Below are 25,666 nucleotides of genomic sequence, written 5' to 3'. Positions count from 1 at the left end.
AGGGTGTCTTAAAAGAACACATTTCCAACAACATTCACCATAAATACCACTATTTATATGTTTTAGAAAAGGCATGGGCTTACATAGTACCTGTAATTTTTGAGGCACTACAACTAATTTTTCAACAGTAAATCTTTCCCTTGCTTTGAAATCAAAATTCAATAAAGCCTTACCTATGGAGCTTACAGGTTATGTTGACAATGAAAAAGAACTGGATGGACATCCAGGCTCAGAGTGGTGGTGCATTAAGTTACATCCATCTGGTATCCAGTCACTAGTGATATTCCCCAGGGCTCACTTTTGGGGATAGTCCTGTTCAATATCTTTGTCAATGATCTGACAAGGGGATCCAGGGCACATTCAGTCAGTTAGTAGATGACACCATGTTGTGCAGGAGTGCTGGAAACTTGATCTGCTGGAGAGTTGGAAAGCTGCCCAGTGGTGATGGGCCAAGGCCAATCAAGGCCAAGTTAAAGGTCCTGCCCTTGGATCATAACAACTGCAGGCTGAGGGCAGAGTGGCTGGAAAGCTGGATGGTGGAAAAGAATCTGGGGGGGTTGAGGAGAGCCAGCTGAACACAAGCCAGCATGTGTACAGATGGCCAAGAAGGCCAATGGCATCCTAGATTGTATCAGAAACAGTATGGCCAGCTGGACCAGGGCAGTGATTGTCCCACTATACTCAGCACTGATGAGACTGCACCTCGAGTGCTGTGCTCATCTCTGGGGCCCTAACCACAAGAAAGGCATTGAGGGGTGGGAGTGAGTCCAGAGAAGGGCAACAGAGCTGGTGAAGGGCCTGGAGAATGAGTCATATGACGCACAGCTGAGGAAGCAGAGGGTGTTTAGCCTGGAATAAAAGGAGGTTCAGGGGTGACCTTATTGCTGTCTACAACTACCTGAAAGGAGATTGTAGTCAGGTGAGGGTTGGCTTTTTCTAACAGTTAACAAGTGATAGACAAGAGGAAATGGCTTCAAGTTATGCCAGGAAAGCTTTAGATCAGATATTAGGAAAAATTGCTTCACAGAAAGAGGTTTTTCCAGCATTGGAACATGCCATGGAAGTGGTTATGTCACCACCTCTGGAGGTATTTAAAAGATGTGTAGCTGTGACACTTGGGAACATGGTCTAGTGGTGAACTTGTATGTTTTACAGTAAAGGTTGGACTTAGAGTTCTTTTCTAGCCTAAATGATCCTATGATATTTAACACCAGTAATGCATATTACTACTACCATTATGTGTGGCCTGATAGATATCAGGAGAAGGATGGGAATGAATTCCAATTTTAGAACCAATTTTCTATGGAGTGCTGTCCCCTTTTTCTCAATAGCCCAATTTGGTTCAAAGAATTCTTCAAGGCATGCTTTAAAAACAGCAGCTTCTCAACTACATATGTCAGGTTGCAGCCAATAATGAAATTTTGTAACTTGTTGAAAAGTAAGATCTGCAATGGAAAAATCTGACACACCCTTAATTATTGCATTCTGAATGAACCCAGTACAATAAAGGAAACAGATAAAACTCAGGAGACATAAAAGTCACATCTGTAACAGCAAGACAGACCAATGCTGTGTGTGCTGTGCATCAGAGTTCTGGAGGTCTTGATTTTTTAATCAGAATGCCTGGCTTGTAGCCTCAGCAGCATGCCTTCTGCATGGCTGCATGGAAAACCAGCCCAGGACATCCTTGAACAAAAAATAACATTGTTAAAAGTCCCAGTTATCTTATGCCAGTTGTAACAATCAAAGCCCTGAGCCCCAGGTCCCTGAAACATAAAATCTTTCACTCTTTAGTGCACTCTTTACAACATGGTCTGTTTTTTCTGTGAGGGAAAGAAGCTGCGATTCAGACACATAGAGCAAATGGGGCACAGGGGAAATAGGGCTACAGTATTGTTTAGGTTCTGCTGTTTTTCAGAGTGTTAAGTTTCCTTATTATCAATGGATCTGGGTTCAGGTGATTTGCACACAGCCACAAAAGGAAGAAGTGACAGAAGAGCAAACCTTCAGCAGTGCTGTTTGTTAAGATACAGTATTGTGTTTAAATTCTGTGCGACTGAGAGTCTTTTAGTCACTTTGTTTAATAGTCCACTTTTGCCTTTCTCTTAGAGGAATGGTATGAAATACTTGTAATAGCTACATCTTTATTACATTTGGCAGCTTATACAGTTTAGCCAGTGTTGATTACATAAAGAAATCAAGAAGTAGGAAAAAAACACAAAAACAAAATAAAAACAGAACAACAAAAACCCACAAAACAAAAATCCCAGTGTTGATTACAAAAAGAAATCTAGAATTAGGGAAAAAAATATACAAAACCAAAACCAAAACAACCTAAACCCCAACACCTACCAAATGCATCAAAATGGGCTTTAAAATGTCTTTGGGGTTTCTCCACCTAAATGCAACCACATAGATTCTGAGCCAGCCCTCCTCTCCTCCTGGCTCTGGATGATTTCTGTGTTAGCATCGCCTAAGGCTGCGATCCCGAGCTGCCTTGCTCGGTGCTCTCGCTCCCTCTGGTGGCTCTGCGCTCCCCGCACACCGGCTCCGAGAGGTGGCTTCGCACAAGCACTGCAGAGACAGATTCATCTGACGCGCTGCAGATTTCCCTGATGCACAAGCCTGCTTGGCACACTGGATTAAAGAAGGAGATAAAGAAAAGAGTCTCAAAGAGAAGGAGCTGGCATCCCAGCTGGTTTAGGCACGCAAATGGAGCGAGATGGGTGGGTTGCAGCCCACCAGCTCCTCTGCAGTGTTTCCCTGTTTGGGGGAATTTATGGCACGGTGCATTTGGAAATCAAACTGCTCACACGGCTCGTGCCAGATCTGCTCCCTGTGTGGGTAAATCTGGGCAAGCATCAGGAAAGTCTGCAAGGTTCCCTCCACGAGCCTCCCAGCAGATTGTTTTGCCAGATGTTGGCCACCCTGCAGATAAAGCCTCAGGCTCTGCAGATCTCTGAGGGCACCTGCCAAAACCCGGTCACCTCCTGTGTGTCGCTGGGCTCTGCCCTCCCTCCCCACCTCCTCACTGACTTTGTGGAGCAGAATCCAGTTCCCTGCATCTCCCTTTGGGCCCCCATGGTCCTGTAAGGAGAGGATTTCATTGTCCCGAGCCTGCCTCAGGCAAAATTCACTCTAAAATACCTTTGCCCCAGAGGTCCAAATGGAGGATCTCAATGTCAAGAGACACTGTTCCTTTCTGTGCAAGTCTCTGCACAGATCACCATGGACATCAATAGGTCAGGCATGCAGGCGGAGAGCCAGATGGAAGAAGTATGCAATCTGAGATCTCTGCTCCTGTCAGTGATGGGCAGACAGCCCTTACAAAGGACAAGGTTTGACAAAACAAATAAGTTATTTGTCTGAACAAAATACTGTTCCTTCCATGCCCTTTTATTCTATAGAACAGGTTATGATGAGGGGAAGTCCTTTGAAATTCATTTAAGTATTTCCCGTATGCTCTGCTGCTTCATGTATTTGATTCTTCTTATTGAAGTGCTTGAGAGCAAGTATATTTTGAGGCTCTAAACCCCTTCCACTGTCTGAATCAGAGTGAGACCTTTTTTCACTGCTAACCAACATGCAGGACCTGCTAGCCCAAGTCTCAGCATGTGCACAGCTCCTGTTAAAGATCGGGGCTTAGTGCCCAGGGCTCTCCACATCTGAATATTAGATTCCAAATCCACCATGTGGATCCTGTTAACTCCACGCTGAGAAAGAATACCAGAGCTCAGAGTGATAATCTGTAATGAGCCTAACCCAAAATCCCCAGCCAAAGCAGCTGTGACCTCTGAAGGAGCTCAGACCGAGATCCAGACTTCTGTGACTTAGCCCAGCTCCACAGGCTGTGCATGCAACATTAACACAACTGCAGTCCCAGGGGACAAAAGCAAACCACAGACTTGCTGATGCCCCAGCTGTGCTTGATTTACTGAAACTGGATTACAGGCTTTCCCTATCACAACTGGCTGTACCACTGGCATGGCTGGAAGCAAAGGACATGATTGTTTTCTCCTGCAGCGTGCTAGTATGTTCCTGCTTATTTCCGATACTGTAAACAAAAGAGAAGCAAGGTTTGATATTTAGGCAAAAGCTGTTCCTCTGCAGAGTTGGAATGAGAACAAAGACGTTGATTACAGAAATCTTTCAACTCCTCATTCTCACTGGTCATCTCCTCACCCCTTCTTATGTCAATACCTCCAATTCTACAGCTATTTTCTGCTCCTTAACCTGGCAGTAAGAATTGCTAAAATCACTCACCTCTTCAATTTTTCCAGCGGGATATGAATCAACACCATCTACAATATATTCATGTCTTTCTCAGTAAGTACAGCTGTGAGGAAAAAAACAAAACAAAAACAAACCCTCAAACAGAGAGGTGAAACAATGGTGAGAACAAGCCTCCTGCAAAGCTTTCAAGCCTGCTGTGGTTTTATTGATACACACCCCTCTGTGAGCAGGATATCTTACTGCTTCAGCATTTGTAGTCTTGGGTGAAGGCAAGGAGAGATATGAGAGAAGTTTAGCTTCAGAAGCTTCTTGATCAGTTTCTTGGGCTACAATTTTGGTTGTAGAGTTTTGGTTTTTTCCAGAATACATCTCCCATGCCGATTACTAAATACTAATCAATACTAATTAATATTAATCTCTAAAATCTAATCAACACATCATTTTTTCTGTTGTCTTCCAAAGATGATGTCAGAAATCTGAATAGGTATCTACATTTTACTTGCAAAGAGTAGGTTTTGATCAAGGAACTCATTACAGAAATTATGCACAGCTTAAAGGTCTCCAAAAATATCAAAGTGGAAAGACTGAGAAGAAAGCCCTTATTAGATCCATCTTGTCATCAGATGCACCACTCACATCTTCCCAGGAGCACAACCTTACTTTGGTGTTACCCTCCAAGTGAAAAGCCTGTCTGGGGCTCACCCACCTATCTTGAAGGAATAGGGACAGAAATGCTTTTTCTGTTTACAACAGATTGACGCAATATACTCCAATAAGACATAAACCACAGGTCAGTTCCTTACCCTGCCTTCAAAGGTGCAATTCCTTGTCTCTTTTCCCTGGTAAAAGTCAGGCTGAAATTGCTTTGGGAATAAGAGAGTTTTGGCTCTTGCAACTCTGTGGAGAGAAGATTAGGAAATCACAAACGTTGTCTTTGGTATGAGAAAGAAGTCGTGCTTTACTGAGGGATCACAGTGCTTTCTGAGGATGACATGCAGTGGTTTTAGAAGTGTGCTACATGGCATTGAGGGCTAGAGAGCCAAAACTATCTATGCAGATCATTGCACCCACTGGTGCATCCCTTGCACGAATCAGGTTATGCTTGGACCATCTCTCCTCACTGGTGAGCTCTACAGGGGAACGCAGCGCAGGGAAATGGCTGGGATCCACTGACCTACAGTTGTCATTTCTTAGGGATGTAAATTAAACTTCCAGGCAGGAGACACCTGAAACAAAATGCCCATAATATAACAAAGCCATGTGTTAGAGACAGATGTAATTCCCTATGCCTTCCCACAGTACATGTGTGCGCACACACACCCACACACGGTACACATGTGCACAGTTCAGGATGGGGTGCATCCAGTTCAGCCTTGCATCTTGTTTTATCCTTCAAGAAAGAGCTGAATTTTACAAATTGCGGGAACAATAAATTGCATTTATTGTTCAGTAAGGGCTGAATTCACAGAATTTAACAGAATTCTTGCAAAGCTTGAGGTTCAGTTTCTGTTTGTGTAATTTACTTGCCTAATTCCCCAGATGCTTTGAGGACTGTAGCATCAGAGTCTTTGCAGGACCATATCCTAAAGCTAGCAAATCATTACATTATTAAATTACTAATAGTAATAAATGTAATAGTAGTAATAAATTCTTTGTAATGGCATGGGCTGAGTGCAGCACTTGCTAACTGAGTTACAGGTTCCCCTGTAACTCAGATTTCCCCTCTGCCTGGTGGGCTGCAAACTTGGAGCAGGTCCCAGGTTGTTTTGTTTCTGTTGGGATCCTTTTCCTGTTTGCTTTTGTCCTCCTCAAGGGGCTTTCTGAAGCCCCCTGCAATCTTGTTTCTTTTGGTTTCTAAGGCAGTGCCTGTGGGCAGGCTGGTGAATTTGTGGGTACAACTGGCTGCAGACCATTCTGCTTCATTCTCTGGGACAATTCTACAACTGCTCTTTTGTTTTGCCCTGAAAAAAGAAGGGTAACAACATCTGTCTCTTCTCATAATTGTGAAATTGTCCTGAAAATCCACACTCTAGATCCAGTGGTTCTAGAGATTTACAAAAATAACATATTTTCTCCCAACAGAATTAGATTTATAGGAAAACGTTTGTAAAATAACAAGAGATTTCTTCCTAAGGTCAGTAACTTTGAGAAAGTGAATCTATTTGGGGGGATGGCTGGCAAAGCTACATATAGGTGCTTCTTTTGAATTGCAGCTGCAGATAACTAAGTCCTGATTTCCTGTGAAGAGCCCACATTTAGATCATTTCAGAGCTGTCTTCTCAGTGAAGCTCCCACTCAGAAAAAAGGAGAGGCTTTTCATGGTACTTTGAGAGCAGTTGTTGCACAGATGATGCATCCTCTGAGGAGGCAGCTGTAATTCTAAAGTAGATGAACTCTAGAGCTGAACTCTGCTGTGTTACCAGAGTCATATGGGAATGCTGCTTGGAGCTGAGCTGCACTGCCAGGGGGAAGCAGAGTCACACCCGCTTCAAGGCTTCTGATCTTAAATATCACAGTTCAACCTGACAGCAGTTCAGAGGCTGTGAACTGCTAAATAAAAGCTAACTGTAAGTACTCTTCCTTTACTAAAATAACCTATGTTCCATTTACCAAATAAATCTCATGTGGAAATTGGAAAAGCAGAGCAAAACCCATATTGTTTGGGCAATACACATACATAGTACATAAACATGATACACAAACTACATTACAAAGAAATGTCTGTATAGCTTGTTTGACACTTAGGTAATCAACTTTAGTAAAATATTGTTGTAGAGTGAATGAATTTTTCAAATTAAAATATCAGTGCAGAGATACTTTTGCCAACCTAACACAGTTTCTGGTAGCTGCAATCCTCAACTGGAGTATTCACCCCAAAAGTCTGCTGACTGGGAACAAGGAATACGTGCAGTCGGATACAGACCAAACTTCAGAGACAGAAGCAGCACAATATTGTCTGTGTATCAATAGTATGAAATCTGCATCCATCAGCAGATGAGGCTCCCTCCTTAACCTGGTACATCACTGCAATCTCCTCCAAGTCTGACCAACACCAGAGTCAAGGAGGACTTACTCGGAAATGGTCAAAGAATCATAGAATCATATGATTGTTTAGGTTGGAAAAGCTCTCTAAGATTGTTGAGTCCAACTGTTAACCCAGCACTGCCAAGACCACCACCAAATACCCCATGTACACAATTTTTAAGTACGCCCAGGGATGGCCACCACTTCCCTGAGCAACCTGTTACAATGCCGGACAAACCTTTGCATTAAGAATTTTTTTCTGATATCAAATCTAAACCTTTCCTTGCACAACTTTAAGGCATTTTCTCTTGTCCTGTTGGTTTATTATCTGGGAGAAAAGACCAATCCCCACCTCACTACAACCTCCTCTCTGGTAGTTGTAGATAGTGACAAGATATCCACCAAGCCTCCCTCCTTTTCTCCAGGATTAATGTCCCCAGCTCCCTCAACCACTCCCCACAGGATTTGTGGTCTGAACCCTTCACCAGCTTTGTTGCTCTTCTTTGGACACCCTCTGGCACCTCAATGCCTTTCTTGTAGTGAGGGTCTCTCGAGCACAGTACTCAAGGTGTAGCACTTGTATCACCAACAAAAGCCTAAGCACTGGCTCAGAAGATTTACAGTTGTGGGATGTGGTCTGAAACATCTGCAAAATTGTGTCTTCTGCCTTCTCAGGCAAAGCAGTGCCTACTTGCTAACAACATCTTTCATGAAATAAAACTGAAAGCCCCAGCAATTCTGCAGCCTGCACTAAGCTTTCACCAGTGTAGCTGGCTCCAGTGAGCGGGAGAGCAGCAGGGAAAGTAAATTACCCTGCTGGAATTCATTCTGTACTTGCCACATGCTTAAAGTGCAGCTTTTCTGTCTGGGTATTTTCATAAGCAATGAGGTTGCAGACATAGCATTTTTCATCATATCTCCCCTGCTTTGGAGTACACAACATGCACTGTCTTTATGGCTGAAAAAAAGGTCATGACTGGCCAGCTGGTAACACAAAATGCATTTTTACACTAATGGCAAGGTATTCTAGCTTTTATTTCACAAAATTGCACTGACTGCATATTTACATAAACCCTACATCTGTTTAGTTAAATTAAGCCAGAGGGTGATGATCTTTGTCTTTACAAAAGAGCTGATTTAATTTTATTGAACAAAGCTTTCTATTTAAAAGATCAAAGTCAGTGCAGCCCCCTGCAGCAACAATTTAAAAGTTTCTTCAACTATTCGAATTAATGAAATACAGTAACTGGGACTGAACAAGTAGGAAAAAGAAAAAAGGAAAATAAAAATAAAAACTCCTTGGGGCTTTGTTTATCATGAACTTTGAGAGACATTTTTCCTTTCATCAAAGTCCCATTGAGTGTCCTGACTCTCCTGCCTCTGAGAAGGCAGGAATTGATAGCAGAAGCAGCATGCACAGTTTTAGACAAATTTTTAGAAGCTGTGCTAATGCTGCTAATGCTAAAGGCACAGTAAAGTGAAGAAAATGTAGCTAAGAGCTGGCATCTCTAGATTCCATGTGCTAGTTCCAGGTGCTAGTGAGGTCCTACTTGATAAAATATCAGTTTGTTTATAAAATTGCTTGGTAACTCTACAGAAAATAATTGTAAAATCATGAGTTTGAAACTGTAGCTGTAGTGGAGATAGATATTTCATGCCTTCTGAGAGAGCCTGCCTGTGACCTCCTAGCATCTGACTTTGGGGAAATTGTCTTGCAAACTTATTTTTGGGAGGGGAATGGCTAAACACCTGCCTTACATTTCAGTCCTGAAGTTTGGTATTTGCTTGCAAGTAGTTTTCTCACCTCCCAGACCGACAGCAGCACTCACTACTGGTGCACTGTGTGAGCCCATGGCTACACCTCATGCTATAGCAGGATGGGGTCAAACATGCACCAAAATTCACTCTTTGTGCCTGTCCATAGGTTATATCTGGCAGGTAGCCCAGGAACATGGACCAAAAGGAACTGTAGCATGTTCCAACTTAGCTCTCAGTTAGGACACTGATGAAACTGGCCCCAAAGTCTGTTGTGGCTCCAAGGAAACCTTTCCCAGAGATCTATGTTGCTTCTACATCTCTTGTACACAATACATCCACATTAGCACATCAGCTTGGATCAGGAGAGTGCTGTGGCAGCTTTCCTCCTGACCACCCCTCCTTACCATGCTTTGCTTCACCTGCTGAAACAGTCCTGGCATCTTCAACTGGACTCCATCCAGACAAAGCTACGCAGAAAAATCTGGTGTATGAGTGCGCTTATCGCACTACAGCTGCTAATATGAGGCCAGTCAATGTGGCCAGATTAGAGCTGGTCTAAAATAAACCTCTGAAATACACAGAGGGCACACACTGCTCCCCTGTGCCAGCTCCTCTCTGCTACAGATCATCCCTACTTGTTCCAGGCCACCTGCTAATGTAGACTCAACCCAAAGAGGCTGCACTGCTGCTTTCTGACCCTCTCACTGTTTAAATGGGTGAATAGTGCCATTTTAGGCACCATATGGTATCCCTGCAGGCCTCCAGCTGCCACTCTGCAGATCAACAGCTCAACCAAATGTCTCCTGTCATATCTGGCAGCCCCACACAGACATCTCAGATACCTCAGGGAGACTAACTGCTGTGGATGTCTATGTTTAGACAACTGAATATCATTTTATTTTAGCATCTATTCCCCTCTAGACCAAAAAAAATGAAGTAAATGAAATTGAAAATGAGAATGCAGATGCTTTAAATACTATGGTGTGTTTTATGAAATAAAATGCATAATATAGAATAAATAAAATAATAAAAATAGAATTTCTTGAAAATTTCATTAAAACTCAATTTTTAATAATCTAAAAAGTATACAAAGCTTAATCTGACAACAACAAAAGTATTTTTTTGTTCTTCAGGAAACAGCTGAATTTTACAAATTGCATTTATTGTTCAGTAAGGGATGAACTCACTGAATTGAACAGAATAATTGCAAAGCTTGAGATTCAGTTTCTGTTTGTGTTATTTACTGGCCTAATTCCCCAGATTTGAAGACTGTAGCATCAGTCTTTGCAGGACCATATTCTAAAGCTAGCAAATCAATAAATTATTAAATGACTAATAGTAATAGTAATAAATGTAATAATAGTAATAAATGAAACAGGCTTTGGCATGTTTCCTGTCCTGAGGGTGACTAACAGAGAGCAGCCCTTCTCTGTTACTAGCAAACTCCTGGTGTCCAGCATGGGCTGGCTGCAGGTAAGCAGGGATGCTCTCTGGGCTGACCCAGGACTGCCTGGCAGGGGCTGGTGGCCATGGGCCAGTGCTGTGTCATGGCTGAACCTCCTTCCCACAGGATGTCTTACACAGCAAGCACCCTCCAAAGCCGCAGGAAAACAGTTACATTCCAAGGAACTGACGTCTGAATCTGCGTGGAAATACCTGGGAGATAACAGGTCTTTCAGACACTTAAACATTAAAATCCTGACCTCTTGTGGCCATCAAACTTTCCAGCAAAACTTCTGTCAGGTTCTAATCCAGGTGATGCTCTTGCTGGGTGCAGGATGGTAATTTGTATATTCCTGCTCCCAGACCTGCCTGTGTGCCAGGAGCCATTGACAAACCTCACATTTGAACATCTCTGTGGGCCCAGAGGAGGCCACAAATGAGATCAGAGGGCTGGAGCACTTCTCCTACAAAGGCAGGCTGAGAGAGCTGGGGCTGTTCAGCTTGGAGAAGGGAATGCTTTGGGGAGACCTTAAAACAGCCCTCCAGTACCTAAGAGGGGAAATTTAGGTTAGATAATTGGAATAAATTCTTTACTGTGAGACTGTTGAAGCACTGAAACAGGTTGCCCAGAGAAGCTGAGGATGCCTCATCCCTGGATGTGTTCAAGTCCAGATTTAATGGGCCCCTGAGAAACCTGATCTAGTAGGTGATATCCCAGCCTGCAGCAGGGGGTTTAGAAATAGATGATCCTTAAGGTCCTTTCTAACCTAAGCAATTTTTTTTTTTTTTGTTCTGTGATTTGTCCTAAATGTAAATAAAGTCTTTTTAGACACTGTGGACAAAAATCTCCAGAAATGCCACAGAAATGGGAAGCATGGGAGTGGGTCTACACATTAACATCCTGCATGTGGCACAGAGCTACTTGCAGACCTTTAATTCTAACAAAGAGAAAGGGAATGTTTTTGTCTACCTTGCTTTGCTATTCTCCTAGTCTGCATCAGTAGATTTGGGTTATAGAAAAATTTAGACTATGAATATATTCTGCATGTGTGCAATTGATAATATCTGATGTGAATTTTTGCAGATATATATCATTATTGCACCACTTCAAATATGAACCTAAACTTCTAAGAACCCAGCATCAAAACCCAGAAAGTCTGGCTTCATGTGCAAGTGTGCGTAAGGACAAAGGGCAAGTGGAGTTTCTCCGGATGAGTGATCTTTTACCTGCACAAGCTAAGGCTACACAATATTTAGGACAGGCACATATTTGCACCCTGATCATTCATATGCAGTAGTGTCTTTAATATAAGAATTTCCTCTATCCAGGACTGAGTACCTGAATACCTTATAATTTCTAAAATAATTGGAGCATCTACAAGTATGCATTTTCAGTCTGCATGTATGGCAAATCCAAAGGCTGCTGAAATACAAATAACATACAAAACAAAACAGCATCCATTTCTAGAATTTATAAATTTATAGAATGTATAACTTATATAATATATTAAGAGCATACTCAAAACCATTAAACAGTGCATGAATAAAATGTATTTTTTAGAAGTTTTTCCTTCTATCACCTTGTATATACAGACTGGACATAGGAACTACAGTACTGAGTATATTATTATTTAGAAGACAGATTCATTGATAATTGCACTCGCTTAAAACAGGAAAGTAAGTAAAAGTGTTTTAAATCAAATTTACATTTTAAGATTTTTTTTTTCTGGAACTGCAGCTTTATTTCTGACCTCACAAAGGCTTATCCATATGTTTAGTTTTACACTTAGGAGTTCAACTAATGTGCATAAAAATAAGCTTTTGCAGACCTGAAGTCTTGATGCAGACCTGAAGTCTCTGCATTCACATTCAACCTGTTTGAACACCCACATAAGAAAGAAAAGATGAACTCAAAAGGTGCAATCATTCCCACTGCTCAGAATCTCTGAGGTTTTTCATTTCACATTCTCTCAAAAGAAGATTAGTTCTCATTAACAAATATTAATAGGATAAAGTTTTGTAAAAAATATTATAGTGATTATTTTTAAGTTTTTAGTTTCCAGTTCTCCTCAGGTCTCTGTTTCTCATTTGCTGGCATTGTCTGGGTTCCCTCTGAAAATATTCATATATATAGATATTTCATTTGAATATATAAACAGGCTTGGACTTTATCACTTAGAGCCCTTGGTGTTTACTGGCACTTTTTTACAACACATTTTTTCCACGATGCTCATCATAGCAACAGCTGCATGTCCTCTATACCAAAAAAACCCCTCAACACTGGGCACTGGATTTTCTGTTCCTAAATGTTACAATCATTTTATGGTTTTAGTGCTTATGATATTTTAGCCTCTCCTTGGGCATCTAATGCTCCTGATGCAGTGCAGCAAATTTTGGCACACAATGGATTGGGCAATAGGTTCTCCTGGTGAAGAAGATGCAACATGATAGGATCTCAAAATGTCCTGGTGTCAGAAAGCACTCTGAGGCACTTCATGCATGACTGTAGTATGTCTGTTTCTTTACAAAGAATGCTGAATGATGTGAGTACTACTTTTCTGTATTTTGCCTTATACAGAAAAGTAGAGTAGCAACCACAAAACAGATAACCTGCACAGATTACTGTTGACAGAATAAAACCGTGTTCAGTATTTCTGTGAGACAAAACAAATCACTGTACATTTTCAGGTACCAAAACAGTGGGGCAATAAAAAGTATCTTTTAAGTGCTACTACACAAAAGTTGCTTTCAAAAAACACAGTGCTTCTTAATTAGTTGTAGAACAGTCTTGAGAACCTCTTCTTTGGAGGGACTGGCATCAACCTCTTGGCATGCAGGATTCACCATCCTTCTGTATGACTCTTCAACTCTAAAAACAAAACAGAGAAAAATAGAGAAATTAAACTTCAAAATGCAGGGATATGAAATGAAATTAGTCATCAGTCTCAGAAGACAGCAGTTACACTGCAGAGACAAAGGATAGAAAATCTAATATGAAGCTAAGAATGAAATCTCCAGCAAAGAGCAATAAACCATTAGGAACTATTACAATGTAAATCTCAAACCATGCAGTTTCCTCGACATTGATCTCCAGAGCTCCAGCCCTATTAACAAGACATGGCATAAAGTATTTCTTTCTTTACAGTTTGTCACTGGATACAGTTTGGTACAGCAGTAGAGTAGATAGTTTTCTTCTAGCACCTGAATTAATTTTTTTCATTTTCTGCTAAGGTATCTCTGAACTATATGGCATTGCATTGTGTAGTTGTGCTCATTGATTGATCTCAGCTTTTACTCACTAGATTACTGAGTTGACATATCATTCAATCCCTTCCTCTGATCAACTAACCAGATGAATAACAGGAAAAAGTACAGGATGAAAACCTCCTCACTTAGGCCATAAGCATAATGCAGAACCCTCCCACATTGTGTCTTTGAGGGTGTGAACGGGGATGTGAATATTATTGTCTATGTTCCCATAATGCCATTCAGGACAAAAGTCACAAGACAAATCAAGGAAGATTCTGGATGTTCTCATATTCAAATTGACAAAATGAACAGGTAGAAATAACTAAGACTTTCTGACATGAATATGCAGTAACAGGATTAAAATGTAAAAGATGCTTAAATGGCAGTATATTCCCTAGCTAACTCATCCCTCTGCAGGTCCCACTATATGAGCTGGGTGTCCACACAGAGTTTCTGTCAAAATTAGGCAATCACAGAATCATAGAATGTTAAGGGGCTGGAATGGGCCTTAAAATTCATCTAGTCCCTGTCCCCCTACCATGGGCAGGGATACTTCCCACCAGACCAGGTCGCTTAAGGCCTTACCCAACCTGACTATGAACACTGACAGAGTTGGGGCATCAACAGCATCTCTGGGCAACCTGTTTCAGTAGCTCACCATCCTCAAAGTTAAAAATTTCTTACTAATAGCTAACCTAAATTTCCCCTCTTTCCATCTGTATCCATTACTCCTTGTGCTGTCACTACAGTTCCTGATGAAAAGTCCCTCTCTGGTTTCCCTGTAGGCCCCTTCAGATACTGGAAGGTTGCTATGAGGTGTCTACTCAACCTTCTCTTTTCCAGGCTGAACAGCCTCCCCTTTCTCAGGCTGTCTTTGTAGAGGAGGTGCTCCAGTTCTCTTATCAATTCTGTGACCCTCCTCTGAGCTTGCCCCAAAAGTTCCATGACCTCCTTATGTTGGGGACACCAAAACTGGACTCAGCACTCCAGGTGAGGTTTCACAAGACCAATGTATAGGAGGAGAATCCCCTCCTTCAACCTGCTGACCATGGTGCACAGATGCAGCCCAGGGCACGGTTAGCATTCTGGGCTGTGAGTGCACGTTGCTAGCTCATAATGAGTTTTTCATCAACCATCACCCTCAAGTCTTTCTTTGTAGGGCACTCTCAATCACTTCTCCATCCAACCTGTAGAGGTGCTCGGGATTACCACAACACAGGTGCAGGACATTGTACTTCCTTCCCTTTGTGGAATTTCATGAGGTTAACACAGGCCCACCCCTCAGGCCTGTCCAGGTTCCTCTGAATGGCATCCCTTCCCTCCAGTATGTCCACTGCACCACACAGCTTGGTCTTGTCAGCAAAGCTGCTGAGGGTGCACTCACTTCCACTGCCCATGTCACCAAAAAGATGCTGAATAGTATCAGCCCCAACAGCGACCCCAGGGGACACCACTTGTCATTGGTTCCCATGTGGATAGTAAGCCATTGTGTGCTGCCATCCAGCCAATTCTTCATTCACTGAATGGTCCATTGATCAAATCCATGTCTCTCAAATCTGAAGATGAGGATGTCATGTCAAACACTTTGCATGTTACTGTCACATGTCATGTCACTGTCAAACACTTTGCAGAAGTCCAGGCAGATATCATCATCGGCTCCATTCACCAATGTTGAATTTGTCAGGCAAAGTGTCCCCTTTGTAAAGCCACTTTGGCTTTACAAATTATAACCACTTTTGACTTTACAACATTTTTAAGGTATACCATCACTAGAAATTTATAATCCTAAAGGTAGATTTCAGCCTGGCTTGTAGATATGGAAACCAATGTTCAGGTGTCTCTGTTGAGGTATCTACATGAACACTGAGTATTTGAGTTTCCACCTTAGACAAAGATAATCTAATCAATACATTTGGCAGAGCCTAGACAGCAATTCAGCACACCCTGAAGCAGGATACCTAGGGAGCCATTCAGTTGCTTAAATTAATGTACCTAGTACTGCTTGAGATGCTCTGGACTATCTAATTTATCTTCCAGTTTCTAGCCCAGGAAGTGTCCACAGGTTCTACATCACATCTCATATCAAAAGGTTTTAGATACTTAAGTTTAGATCACTGAGCTCCAAAGAAGTGGTGAGATAAATCACTTTGAAGGCTCCATTAAAGGTAGTGACAATACTGGTACCTGAAACACTTTGTACAACTAAAGACATCTACAACAGGATGTTTAAATTTTATTCTCTTAATCTGGAGCTCAATTCCAGAATTTCCTGGGGAAATGTGTGTTTCATCTTCTTGCCTCCTAGTCCTGGAACCCTTAAGTCCATTTCCTTCATGACCTCAATAAGAAAGATGTGAAAATAAAAGCAGCAAAGCAAAATAGAAGTATTTTAACTCAAAGATCCTTTACAATTAAATTATACATCTGCATCTTTCAAACACTTTCAGTTAGCAGTGAGAGAATTTACCCTCCCTGACAGCCATGCATTCTTTCAAAAAAAAACCCCATCAAAAACCTAACAAAAGCTTATACAAAGGAAATTCTTGTGGAAATTCTTGTCCCAATAACATGGGAGGCACATTTGTTATTGATCCCAGAGGGACCAAGATTGCCTCCAGCCTCTTTTTCCCCATTAAAGGAATTACCTTTGGCGAAACAAGCTGTTAGCTTCCAACTCAGCTTCCTCCTTTGTTTTCTCCAGCCCCCGATGCTGAAGTCTCCGGACTCGTTCTTCAGGGTCAACAGTCAGGAGAAGCACAAGATCAGGTTTAAGCAGATCTTCAGGCCACTGATACACCTCATCTTGAGCTGGTGGAAGATCCTGGACTTCCCCACTTGTTTCAGTGGCAATTGCATAGGCAGCTGTGCTGTGCCAGTATCTGTCAGGAAAACACAAAATGGAGGGAGAGAAATTTTAAAGAGAACATTAATTCTTCAGTAATATAGGAGACAGTTGGCATTATAACAAGAAGTCAATAATGATGAGATAGGTGACACCATGGCTTTGAAGGGAAATAACAGTTCTGTGCTATCCATTATTTCTTAACAATGATAATAGTCAGTGCACTATTCAGAGTTAATGTGAACTATTAATTAAAACATTACGTAGAGACTGTTTCAGATACTCCTATCAAAAGAAAGTCTCCTGATATATTGAGACAGGTCAAAGAAGAGTTACAATATATCTCAAAATCCTTTACTCTGAGTCCCCTTTTTTGTGATTCCCATCCTACTTAATGCAATAGATTTGGTAGTGAACATGCAGTCTTCACAAACATGTGAACGAACACAGGCATTACTAATGTTACTAATTTCCCTTGCGTTTAATATTGTCCCTACTACAAGGCGCTGTGTTTGATAGATTTCAGTGGATTTGAGGCTGGTTGAAAACAGCACTCACATGCAAATAAGGGATGTGTGCATGTGTGTCTGTGTGTGTTTTGTAGCAGGAGGTTACAGTAACACCTACTGAAATAAGCTAGAGGGTTCAATGTACATCTATACTTTTTTATGAACAGTAATATTGTAAGCTGCCTACACATATAGTGAAAACCAGAAATAACACAAACTCAAAAAAGTAGGAAGTATATCTCTGTGTTTAAATTCACAAAGAGTAAGTTTACCTAACACTCAGTCATTCCAATCCACCCATATGTGAGACACATCTTGGAGACAGCCATGACCAGCAGCCCACAGTCTCCTCTGGTTTGTCACAAAACCCTGGTTTAGCTCAGGATGCACAGCCTGTGCCTTCACTATTCCTAACTGAAGATGTAACAATTTTCATGTTTCCTAAAGCTAGTTATGAGTATTACACTGATTGAAGTTCCCTATTTTACTGTTATCATAAATGTTACTCTTTAAAAGATATAATATATATCTGACTCTCTGCAGAGTGCTTCCAAAAAAACCCTGAACAAACTACAAAAAAACCCAAAACAAAACCCCTGAAGAAACACAGAGACAATCACTGACTGCTTGCAACACTGCAAGAACAACTGTATGATGGCACTGATATAAGAGGGCTTCTTAAATACACAAACCTGTCTATGATCACAGGTGCCTGAGTGGATGCTTTTGCTATCTCTGAAGCCAGAATGTAGTTGCCTGCAGCATAAAATGCTCTTTTAATGGGTGTTCGCTCGTCATCAAATACAGTCCTCCACTGGCTGATGCAGGGTGGTGGGGACCGCAGCAGGATGCCATTCAGGGTGTCCTTAACAGCCTGGGTCACTGTGGTTTTGCCTGCATTTCATTTACAGAAGGAAACATTAATTATATTATTTACCAGATACACCTGAGTTTAAAAACTGGAAAACGCTCCTGTCTGTTCATGTGGAATACAGGTTCTGACATCTGAATATGTAACCCGAGCATCTTGTCATAAGGTTTCCAGTGGAAAATGATTCTGAGTCTGGTTGCAGGAATTATTACTCCTCTTCCTGATCTCTGGGCCTTCCAGTCTTTCCTTTAGCCAGCTTTCAGTTTTCATTTCCTTAAATGCATTAGGTGCACGGCAATTTCTCTATATATTCATGGCAATTTCCCTATCTATTAATTTATAACATTTTTCCCGGCTGCGATTTATGTGAATGTTGCCATGCTGATCGTCCAGTTCCTTCTTTATAGGAGGATTTTCAGTTATCTTTAACTGACAAGTCAGAAAACAAAGTTAGCCAGAAGTAAGTAATAGTTCTCTTTTAGACAAATTGCTGGCAGCTCCCCAGACTACCACTCGTTTAATTCATTTATTTGAAAACTCTCCAGTAAAAGTATGTTTCATCATCTGCACAAGAAATTTAATTTTCAATATTCCACTCTGTATTCTTTCATTTGCATAGGTAAGGAATTAAACTACTGAATGTAAATTAGCATACACTAATCTTTTACAAGTAAGAGAAGACAGATTGGCATTTGTAATTATTAACTCCATATCTGTCACAGGTTTCCGAGATCTTTTAAATTTTATTTTAAAGCCTGATGTCTAATAAAAAACATAGCAGTTGCTCCTTTCAACAATTTCTCATCTGTGATTCTTCAACCACACGTTGCTCTTACCTGTGGCATCCAGGCCCTCAAAAACTATGACGGGAAAAGATCCCTTTTTTTGGTGCGCTGGGCATTTCTCCAGCAGGTCGAGTACTGCCTCAGCCTCTGGGATCCGTTCTGCACACTGCAAGGAGCGATCACAGCATGTGTTGGCTCGGAAGGGACCTGTAAAGACCATCTAGTCCAACCCCCATGCAGTGCACTGGATCATCCTGAACTAGATCAGGTCTCTCAGAGCCCTGTCCAGCCTCGCCTGGAATGTTTCAAGTGGTGGAACATCCATCACCTCTCCGGGCAACCTATGCCAGTGTTTCACCACGCTCACCGTAAAAAACTTCTTCCTTACGCCTGGTCAGAACCTGCCCTCCCTTCCTTTAAAACGATTATCCCCTGTTCCCGCGGCACCCTCCCGCCCCACGGCTCTGGAGAGCCAAACTCGGGCTGCGCGCCCGCGGCGCTGACCTGGCGCAGGCGCTGGCGGAGGGCGCTGGCGGAGGGCGGCAGGGCGCGCACCGCGGACCGGGGGCCCGGGGAGCCCGGGGCGCAGCGCCCCAGCATCGTCGGGAGCAGCGAGCAGCGAGCCGGGAGCGGCGAGCCGGGAGCAGCGAGCCGGGAGCGGCGAGCAGAGAGCCGGGAGCAGCGAGCCGGGAGCCGGGAGCGGCGAGCCGGGAGCGGCGAGCCGGGAGCAGCGAGCCGGGAGCGGCGAGCAGAGAGCCGGGAGCCGGGAGCAGCGAGCCGGGAGCAGCGAGCCGGGAGCCGGGAGCGGCGAGCCGGGAGCGGCGATCCCAACCAGCGGCACAACGAAGGGGGCGGACGGAGGCGGAGGAGGAGCCAGCGGGAAACGAAACTGGCCCGGCCGGCCGGGAAAGCGCCGGTCCGCGGGGAGCAGCTCCTCGGAGCAAGGGGCAGCTCCTCGGAACGCCCTTCTGCCTTCCCCGCCCTGCGTCACTGGCACCGGGTTGAACGGGCTCGGGCCCGCGGGGAACGGGCGGCAGCAATCACGGGATGTAAGGTCCCAGTGTTTTGCAGAGAAAAGAAGAAACCTCACAACTTTATAAGAGTTGTAAAGCCCGGTATGCCTTTATTACGACGCGCGCCGGACGCAAGCCTCCCCAAAAGGCATGCGTACCCCTGAAGACCTCAGGTCTCCTTTTATCCCCCTTCCAAATGCATATGCATACAGTTTCACAATAGGTTCATACATATTCATTCCGCGTGACATTTATCACCAGTTCCTCTTTATCAAAGGAATTCCTAGGTCGGGGGCAAATTGACCTTGTGGTCATTTCTGTTTTTCTTTCTCTGTCTCCTTGTTGTCTCTGGAATGCGGCTTTTCCTTCAGCTTTGGCCTCACAGACTTTTCACCTCTCCTAGACACTTCACCTAATTCAGAATGGATCTCTACTCTGTCTCACCAGCCTCGGGATCCGGCCCGCCAGCAGCAAAGGGTCGCATTCCCGCGGGTTCCCGTGGCTGAATCCTGGCGATCTTCTAAAAAAAAAAAATTAAAAAAATTAGATGTGCAAAATATGCTCCACTGGGCCAAAATAACAAACAAGTCCTAACCCAAACTGAACTACTTTGTTGAGTTGCAGTGCCCAAGCAACGCTGGGCTGTCAGGCATATCAGTAACTTGACCCCATTATTTGGTAATTCAGTGCCTTGATATCAAGACCAACAGGCACAAATAATTTTGGGGGTAAACTGGACTTTTAGAAGGCTGTTGTCATTTTCCAAGCAATTTTGCCAAGGCCAATTTCAGCTTTCATCAGTTCAGATGTATGAAGCATGAACACTGCAAATAGCAATAGCACAGTCTTAGTCTTGTGACAGCTTCTATGAGTAACATTGCCTAAAATGTAGTTTTTGAGTTTTCAGAAGATGTAACTTAAAATGTTGGAGAACCTGCGTCTCTTTAGGAAACTTCTCATTTACAATAGTTGGAGAACTGCCACTTAGAGATATCTAAAGTTAAACTTCTGACATGTTTTTTGAACTAATAGACTCTGCAAGAAAATCCTTGGAAACCTGTCTTCCTCGGGTAATCTCAAATGCCTGCACAAATACCTTTTACTTAGTGTAACTGCAGGGAGAGGGGAGCAGCTGGGAGGCAGTACCAGTTGCAGATCATCTGTACTGGTTGGAAACTGCCCATCCCAAAGAAGCTGATGGAAGTCTGGGCCAGAGCCACAGCTGAGAACATAGCCTTGGAAGCTCTTCAGTACAGTCCCAGCATCATGTGCCAAAATTAATTTGGTTCTTTTTAAGGCTGTTTCATACCTGAGAACTCCAGCACTATTCCACGTCACTCAAACACATGGCTAGGGCATCTGGGTATGGATACCAGAAGACACAAGGTAAAACATGGTTCATTGTACAGGAAGCTAATAGATAGTTTTAAGACCATAATAATACACACTGATTAAGAGTAGGGGCTCTTGTCAGCCAATATTTTGTCTGGCAGAATGACATGCTGTACATGCCTGGCCTACCCATGGTCCCTTCTAGTCCTTGTGCTCCTCCAGCCTCCACAGTCACTGAATCAGGAATGCTGAACAGTACATCCTCATCTTTCAGCACCTGTTGTGGTTCCTTGCTCATGGAGTTGGCTAAATGCGATACAATCTACCTCCACAAACCCCTGTGCTCTCCAATCCCAGCAATCCTACTGTTGCATAAAAATTTTGTAAGTTTTAAACACACATCTTTATTTCAACAAGTGCCCCTTCTAATAATGTTACTGGTTTTGGTGAATAACAGTTCAACATTCCGTTTATTTATTACATACAGGATTTTTTTAAAGATCACTCAGATTTTGCCTTCAGCTTTTTCATGTCAGAAATTACAGCCTCTATCCCTTGGTAAGGCAGCTGCTTCATCCCCTTGATCAGTTAGAAACAAGGATAACTTCTTTAACTGTGAGGTCCTGCTAAGATGTGGAGACCTGAACTGGACATCTAGTCAGGGTTTGGTTACACTTATCAAAGTTTCACAGACTAGAAGAGTAATGCAATCTACCTTGTTTCTGGGTGACACTAAGCTTTAAGCTGACTTTTTTTCTCTGCTTCCTCCTGCAGAGCCATTGATTTCAGAGGGGAAGCCACAGTGACTAAGATGTCCTTCCTGAGCACAAGTGCCACTGCTGAGCTCAGCATCAGGTTTCGATTACTCTTTTGGATCTGCACTGCCTCACCTTTATCTGTACTGAAACTTACCTGCCACTTTTCTGTTTATTTGTTTGCTTGAGGTTCAATTGACTTGCAGCCAAGTTTCATTTCAAAAGTGCTTGTAAACCTGGCCATTTCCCTCACTGACCTCTCAGCTTTTTTTTTTTTTTTATTGTTGTTGGCTTATTTTGTTTGTTTTTTTTTCCAATGCTAGTGTTGCCTTTCCCCTCTCTGCTGAACAAACTGAAAGAACTTACTTTCATTTTCTCTTTTCCCTTTTCCCATCTCATAACCTAGTTACAACTATTCCTGAAGCAAGCTGGTGGTGATTCCTTCATTTATAGTAGGCTTATGAGATCATTCATAATAGGCATGTGATGCCTGTTCTCCTGCCTAATTACTTTAAAGTACCCTCTTTCAGGATTCAAGTAAAAATATAGGAAAAGAGAGTTGTCTTTTTATGCCCAAGATGCTTTGTTGTATTTAAAATCAGTGGAGACAGTATGACTTTTTCAGCCTCTCTACAAAGACCTTTATAATTTTTTCCTCTGTATACTATGAAGCAATGTTGAAGAACAAATGTGCTAATTATGTACAAAACACTGCTCAGGAGCATTTTTACATCTTTGAGTGTCTACTGTGCTTACATAGAGCTATAGGGATGAGATACAGAGACAAGAAGAGGCCATATGAATATACAAAAATTTTTGATCCACACAAAATGGAAAAAGAGAAAAAAAATACAAAACCGAACCATGGAAATTGATTAGCCTGTAACTTAAGAATATATCTAAGTGTACAGTCCTGTAAACAGCTGTCTGATACACAAGCAGGAAAAACTTAAGTCAAAGGCACATAAAATGGGTAGGTACATGGAATACACATAAATAAAACTGCTCTTTTAATGCAAAATAAACTTTAAAGAATATCAATAAATGGCCCTCCAGTAAAGAAAAAGATCTGGGGATAAGACAATAAGAACACAGAAGGCAGTATAGTGTCAGGCCAAGAGAGATTCCTCTTCTGCCCATGACAGTGGCCACTGCCAGATGTTTGGGGGAGGTTACAGAAAGGACACAGAAAAATCCTTCTCTCAACATACTTTTGTCAAGAAAGGATCTGATGATCCTTGAGGTCCCTCCCAACCTGGTATTCTATCATTCTAAAAGTCTATGATCTTTTCCTAGACCATAGAAATCATCTTTTTAATACTTCTTGAATGGGAATTCACATCTACACTATTAAGGGTCCATGGTGGACTTCTTTCAAATGTGCCTAATCTGTATCTATATTCATATTGTGTGTTTCATATGTCTTTCATAATTTAATTGCATGTGGGTTTGAGCTTTCTGTTTGGTAACTTCCCCTTGGATTTTTTCATCCAAAGGAGAGCTGAGTCACTCTAAGTACAAGGTTCTTGACAGATTTGCATTTATAGTGCTGCAGATGCAATGAGAAAGCAATACTTTCCAGATGAGACTAGAGCAAAAAGTAATATATTTACCAAATGCTAATATTGCATCTGCCATTGCTTGATTTGCATGAGTTGTCTAGTTGTCCTTGGATGGTTTCTGGTCCTCCCAGGTGATGTGATATGACTCCTCTTTTAACCTTTTTTATGTTACTGGTTTGTATCAGTAGTTTGGTTTGCCTAGCAAAATACTGTTTGACTGGAACTGCCAAATGGCCCCTCTGGAGAAGCAATAAATTTATTTCAAATATAAAATTACATTAATTCGATAAATATTATACAGGTTTTGCTTTCCTAGCAACTAGGCACAAGAGCATTATCTATGTTTATCCCTTTGGATTCTTCCATGCTAGTTGTGTACTTATTTATTATCTAGTGCACCATTAATAACATTATTCAATAATTTTTGAAAAATTATATTAATCTTTAAAGGGTTTTTAGATACAGATTTGGAATACAGAAACGTTTTTATTACTGTGACTCCATTGTGTAAGAGGGCCTCTAAAGGAAGCTAGAGGAAAGAATCGTACTTCCTACAAATTTCAACGAATATTTATGTTTGCTTTTCTGAGGTTCTTCCTGAAGGCATCAGGACAGAAAATTTCATTACAGTTCTAGCTTGCAATATTTCTTATAGATTCAAAGCTGTGCATAAAAATGCACATGTGTGTTTTCTTAAAGGCCTTACTATAGAGCCTGTGAGCTAAGACAGTTTGGGATGTAATATGTGAGTGTCCTTCTGAAAGCTACTGGATCTTGTATATAGGAAGGGGCCACATCCTGGTCTGGGTTTGCTTTGAGAGGCTTTACAGTAAAGCAGAGAGTGTAATCTGAAAACATACTTATTTGAGGCAAAAAGTAAAAAGAACTATAATTTCCATTTTTCTAAGAAAGCACTGATAGGATTGCAAAGAACAAGAAGCCTTGAGTATGCTTGGGTGCAAAGTTTTCTGCATGTTTTTTTCCTTGAAATGGAGATCTGTGTTTTCAAAGAAAAACAGTCCAAAACTGCTAATATTTTCATTTTCTGATTTATAGAGCAATATTTTTCTGACATGTTTTTGGAATGTTTGGGTATCAGATGTAATTCTTTTGTCGAGAGAAATTGGTAATCCTCAAGTGTTCTTTACTGACTTAGGAAATTAAGTATTTTGAACCTAATTTTTCTGGCCAGCTGAGGTACTAGGCAACAAGCTTAGGGCTAGTCATGAGCCTTCCATCTCAAAGAAGAGAGAAAGAATGTAGTTCTTACACCTGCATTGGCTAAACTTGACATGAACAAGGGATATGAATGAGGACACAAGGAATTTGAATTGGGGCTAGAGAAGGTAACACATGAAGTAGGATTCCTACCGTGCAACAGAAGGGATGTATGGAGTGAGGAATAAAGAGGGCATATCAGAATTCTCCAAGTTAATTGAAACATTGAAGCTACCAATTAGCAACTCCAATGTCAGATTTCAGTTTAAATTTGCATTGTCTTGTCCACCTCCCTTTCCAATAATATTTTCAAGTTTGTGATCAACAAACTCTTTATTTATTAGAAAATACTGCTTTTATCCTTGATCTTGTATCTTACATAAAGCTCAAGGAACTGGAAGAGCATATCGTTAACTCCTGCTGGAATAATCTCTGCTGATAGCCTCTCAGACCATTTTGGAAAGCCTCAGAAGTGAGATGTTTCACATCATGCTGCAGCATGTGAGGGGGCATTACTGGAGCCAGACACAGCAAGAAGTTTCTCATCCTGCCCTAGTAGTATGAACCTGTGCCAGCAAGAAACAGCTGATAGAAACAATAATAAAAACTGTTCAAACACTAAAAACTGCGCAGAATGGTTTTTGCTGATCCAGACATTATTCAGCCAGTAGATCACCTCCAGGAAAATGAAGGAAAGATGATGGGAATTCCACAATAGGCAATGACAAACCAAATTAACACTTCTTATTCACAAGCAGGTTTTGTTTCCCATGAAAATTGCACAGGATGAAGATAATTCTACCCCTTTTTTCAAAGGGGGAAAAAAGGGAAATAAAAAGAAGGGAAGATGAGGGCAAGACTTCTTGGCTACACCAGCAGTTCTGGCTGGGCTGGTCAATGGAAGTGAGGGAAGCTCCATTTTATGCCATTGACAACATGCAGGTGGAAGGTGTTAAGATTTGAGTATGACTCTGTACCTTGGCAATAGTGGCAATGTTAAACAGCCCACGCAAGAGTGAGGACAGGCTGAGTGAAGACAAAGTGAGGCTGAAAATTTGTGACAATCCTGTTG

General features: G+C 41.9%; 1 protein-coding gene across 1 annotated transcript; it reads right to left on the bottom strand.

Moving 5' to 3' along the window:
- Positions 1–11,631: 11,631 nt before the first annotated feature.
- Positions 11,632–21,357, bottom strand: CMPK2 (cytidine/uridine monophosphate kinase 2). The gene is made up of 7 exons (XM_058801504.1): positions 21,236–21,357; positions 20,172–20,247; positions 19,219–19,686; positions 18,766–18,880; positions 17,751–17,952; positions 16,353–16,586; positions 11,632–13,327 (listed from the first exon to the last, which is right to left on the bottom strand). Exons 1-7 carry the CDS (start codon positions 21,355–21,357, stop codon positions 13,207–13,209), a joined length of 1,338 nt encoding a protein of 445 aa, XP_058657487.1. The 3' UTR covers positions 11,632–13,206.
- Positions 21,358–25,666: the final 4,309 nt, after the last annotated feature.

Source organism: Ammospiza caudacuta, chromosome 3 (genome assembly GCF_027887145.1).
Source record: "Ammospiza caudacuta isolate bAmmCau1 chromosome 3, bAmmCau1.pri, whole genome shotgun sequence".
In the NCBI taxonomy this organism is placed as follows: Eukaryota; Metazoa; Chordata; class Aves; order Passeriformes; family Passerellidae; genus Ammospiza; species Ammospiza caudacuta.
The sequence above is the reverse complement of the archived record's forward strand: the minus strand, read 5'-3'. Positions and strand labels throughout refer to the sequence as shown.